This window comes from Sinocyclocheilus anshuiensis, unplaced genomic scaffold (genome assembly GCF_001515605.1).
Source record: "Sinocyclocheilus anshuiensis isolate Anshui unplaced genomic scaffold, SAMN03320099.WGS_v1.1 scaffold264, whole genome shotgun sequence".
NCBI classification, from domain to species: domain Eukaryota; kingdom Metazoa; phylum Chordata; class Actinopteri; order Cypriniformes; family Cyprinidae; genus Sinocyclocheilus; species Sinocyclocheilus anshuiensis.
In genome coordinates this window covers 142,751-145,062 of record NW_015554061.1, presented here as the reverse complement: position 1 = coordinate 145,062, position 2,312 = coordinate 142,751, and the positions used below count along the sequence as shown (strand labels likewise).

Here is a 2,312-nt window from a genome sequence, read left to right as displayed (position 1 = left end):
TTTCCGTACCCACTGTATATGTATGTATGTATGTGTATATATATACATACATCTATATACATACACATATATACATACATACATCTATATACATACATACATATATATATATATATATAGATAGATAGATAGAGGTCAGTGGCCCTTGGCTGGGTATTGTTGGCAGAATTCGGCCCTCGGCGAAAACTCATAGAGGAACCCTGATGTACAGTATGTGGAAAATAATGTGTTTTTTTAACCTTAAACCGCCTAAACACATTTCATTACACCAAATACACAAAATAATGTTCTTTTTAGCAACATCATATGACCCCTTTAAGGAACTTTTTCCATTTTTCCCCCCTGTATTGTAAACACATTAAATGGAACAAATGATCCATGGAAAGAATAACGCAGCTTTTGCTCCAAGTAGCTCACCTGAGAGACACCATGTTGCCAAGCTCTGCTGGCAGGCTCCTGATCTTATTGGATGACAGGTCCAAGAACACAAGGTTGTGCAGCTTGGCAATTTCAGGTGGGATGCGTGACAGGGAGTTGTCACTGAGATGCAGAGCAGTGAGGTGAGTGAGCGACCAAAGGCCCGAGCTGAGACTCCGAACATTACCTGAGACATAAACAAACATTAATAAAAATATCTCTTTTGTTAATATGTTTCACTTCATTGCAGAAGTGATCTGAAGTTGAGATTTCTATCAGAGGGTTTACTTTGAGACATACCAATTATTTCAAGCCCATCCCAGATGGATTTTTTCCCACTGTTTGCCTCCTCACTGGACATGATAGTGTACATCCGCCTGAAATCAGGCGGGTCATATTTCTCTGTGGGCATCCCTAGACCACTGTAAGGGACAAATACTTAATCAGATTTATATAACGAGACAAAAATATTTGCATGACATGATTCAGACATCTCAAAGCCTGTTTACAATCCAAACAAGAACACAATTTACACCCGTTTATTTTCTGAGTATAATATGCATAAAGTGCACATGCGAATACTAGGACTATATAGCATATAGTCTATATATGCTGGATGTTGTGTAGAGATTGTTGCTGCTGTCTTGCAAGCAATCAAAAACTATCAATCTATGAATCATTCTAATATGCTGATTTTGTTTAAAGACATTTCTTATTATTATCAACGTTGAAAACTGTTTTTGCAGCTAAATATTTTAGTGAGACCACGGATACATAACTATTTAAAACGTAAAAATGTTTTCCCAAATGTCTTACTTTATATAACAAGCATATAATTAAAAGTAACAAATAAACCGGCAGATAAATGACCTGGCTAACTGGAACTGTCAAAACAAACGTAACTTGACAACTACTAACGTTAGCTCTTTTTAAGACCTAAACACACCCACTACAACGCTAATTAGACTAGAAACAAGTCAAATAATATTTAATTATCCTATTTATACGATGTTGTGCATGTCAAAGAAAACAGAAGGTAGAAATGCAACAAAGCACGCAAGCTAATAAACAACTAGCTCTGTGCTATGCTAATGACCCAATTAAACTCATCAATACTCTAAAATGCGTCCTCCACAAAGTGACATAACATGAAATATCATGTTAATCATACACATGTAAAAGTAATAAGCATCCACTGCGTCTGTTTACTGAAGAAGTAATATTTTCCCAAAGCTAAGTTAACCTGACATGCTATCAGCATTAACCACAGGCTGCTAAAGGTGCAGCCTTCTAAAAGATTTATCTCGATTAACACTTGTATATGTTCAATACAATATTTAGGAAATACGGTGCACATGTTTTAAAAAATAACAATTTTATATAATATTCTCTGCATATGAACAAAGAGAGGCTATGTAGCTATAGCTAACTTGGAAACAAACCCAAACGGGGACTCATGTCAGCAGGAACTCTTTAGAATATTTCAGAATTACCTTCAGTAGCATAACAACTCCTGAAGTCAGCTGTGTGTCTCGCTTCGGCGTTAATTAATTCGTTCGTGTCGGCTGTGCAGCTACGGGAAGCAGCGCAGCATCATGGCGGAAGGTTTTTGTGCAGCTGTTGTGCAGCTGTTGTGCTGCTCTCCAAAACAAGGGTCCATGTGCCCATATCGAGCTGTCTGTTCCAGTCTCAAACCCTAGAGAGCTGCCTACACAGAACGCATCTGTGGTGCTCAAAAATGTTGTCTTGGTATGCAGCTCGTTAGAATTTGAGACGCAGTCATTCTTATTCTACCATTTCATTCTTAATGTTGTCTATAAGTTTTGGATGGAACATGTTCTGAATGTGTATGTTATTGATGTAGATCATTTGCAGTGAATGAGGGGGGGGGGGGG

General features: G+C 37.7%; 1 protein-coding gene across 1 annotated transcript; it reads right to left on the bottom strand.

The window, feature by feature from the left end:
* Positions 1 to 412: 412 nt before the first annotated feature.
* LOC107668571 (CCR4-NOT transcription complex subunit 6-like) lies at positions 413 to 1,987 on the bottom strand. Its single transcript, XM_016460505.1, has 3 exons — positions 1,911 to 1,987; positions 718 to 839; positions 413 to 604 (listed from the first exon to the last, which is right to left on the bottom strand). Exons 2-3 carry the CDS (start codon positions 827 to 829, stop codon positions 414 to 416), a joined length of 303 nt encoding a protein of 100 aa, XP_016315991.1. The 5' UTR covers positions 830 to 839; positions 1,911 to 1,987; the 3' UTR covers position 413.
* Between the last annotated feature and the right edge of the window lie 325 nt (positions 1,988 to 2,312).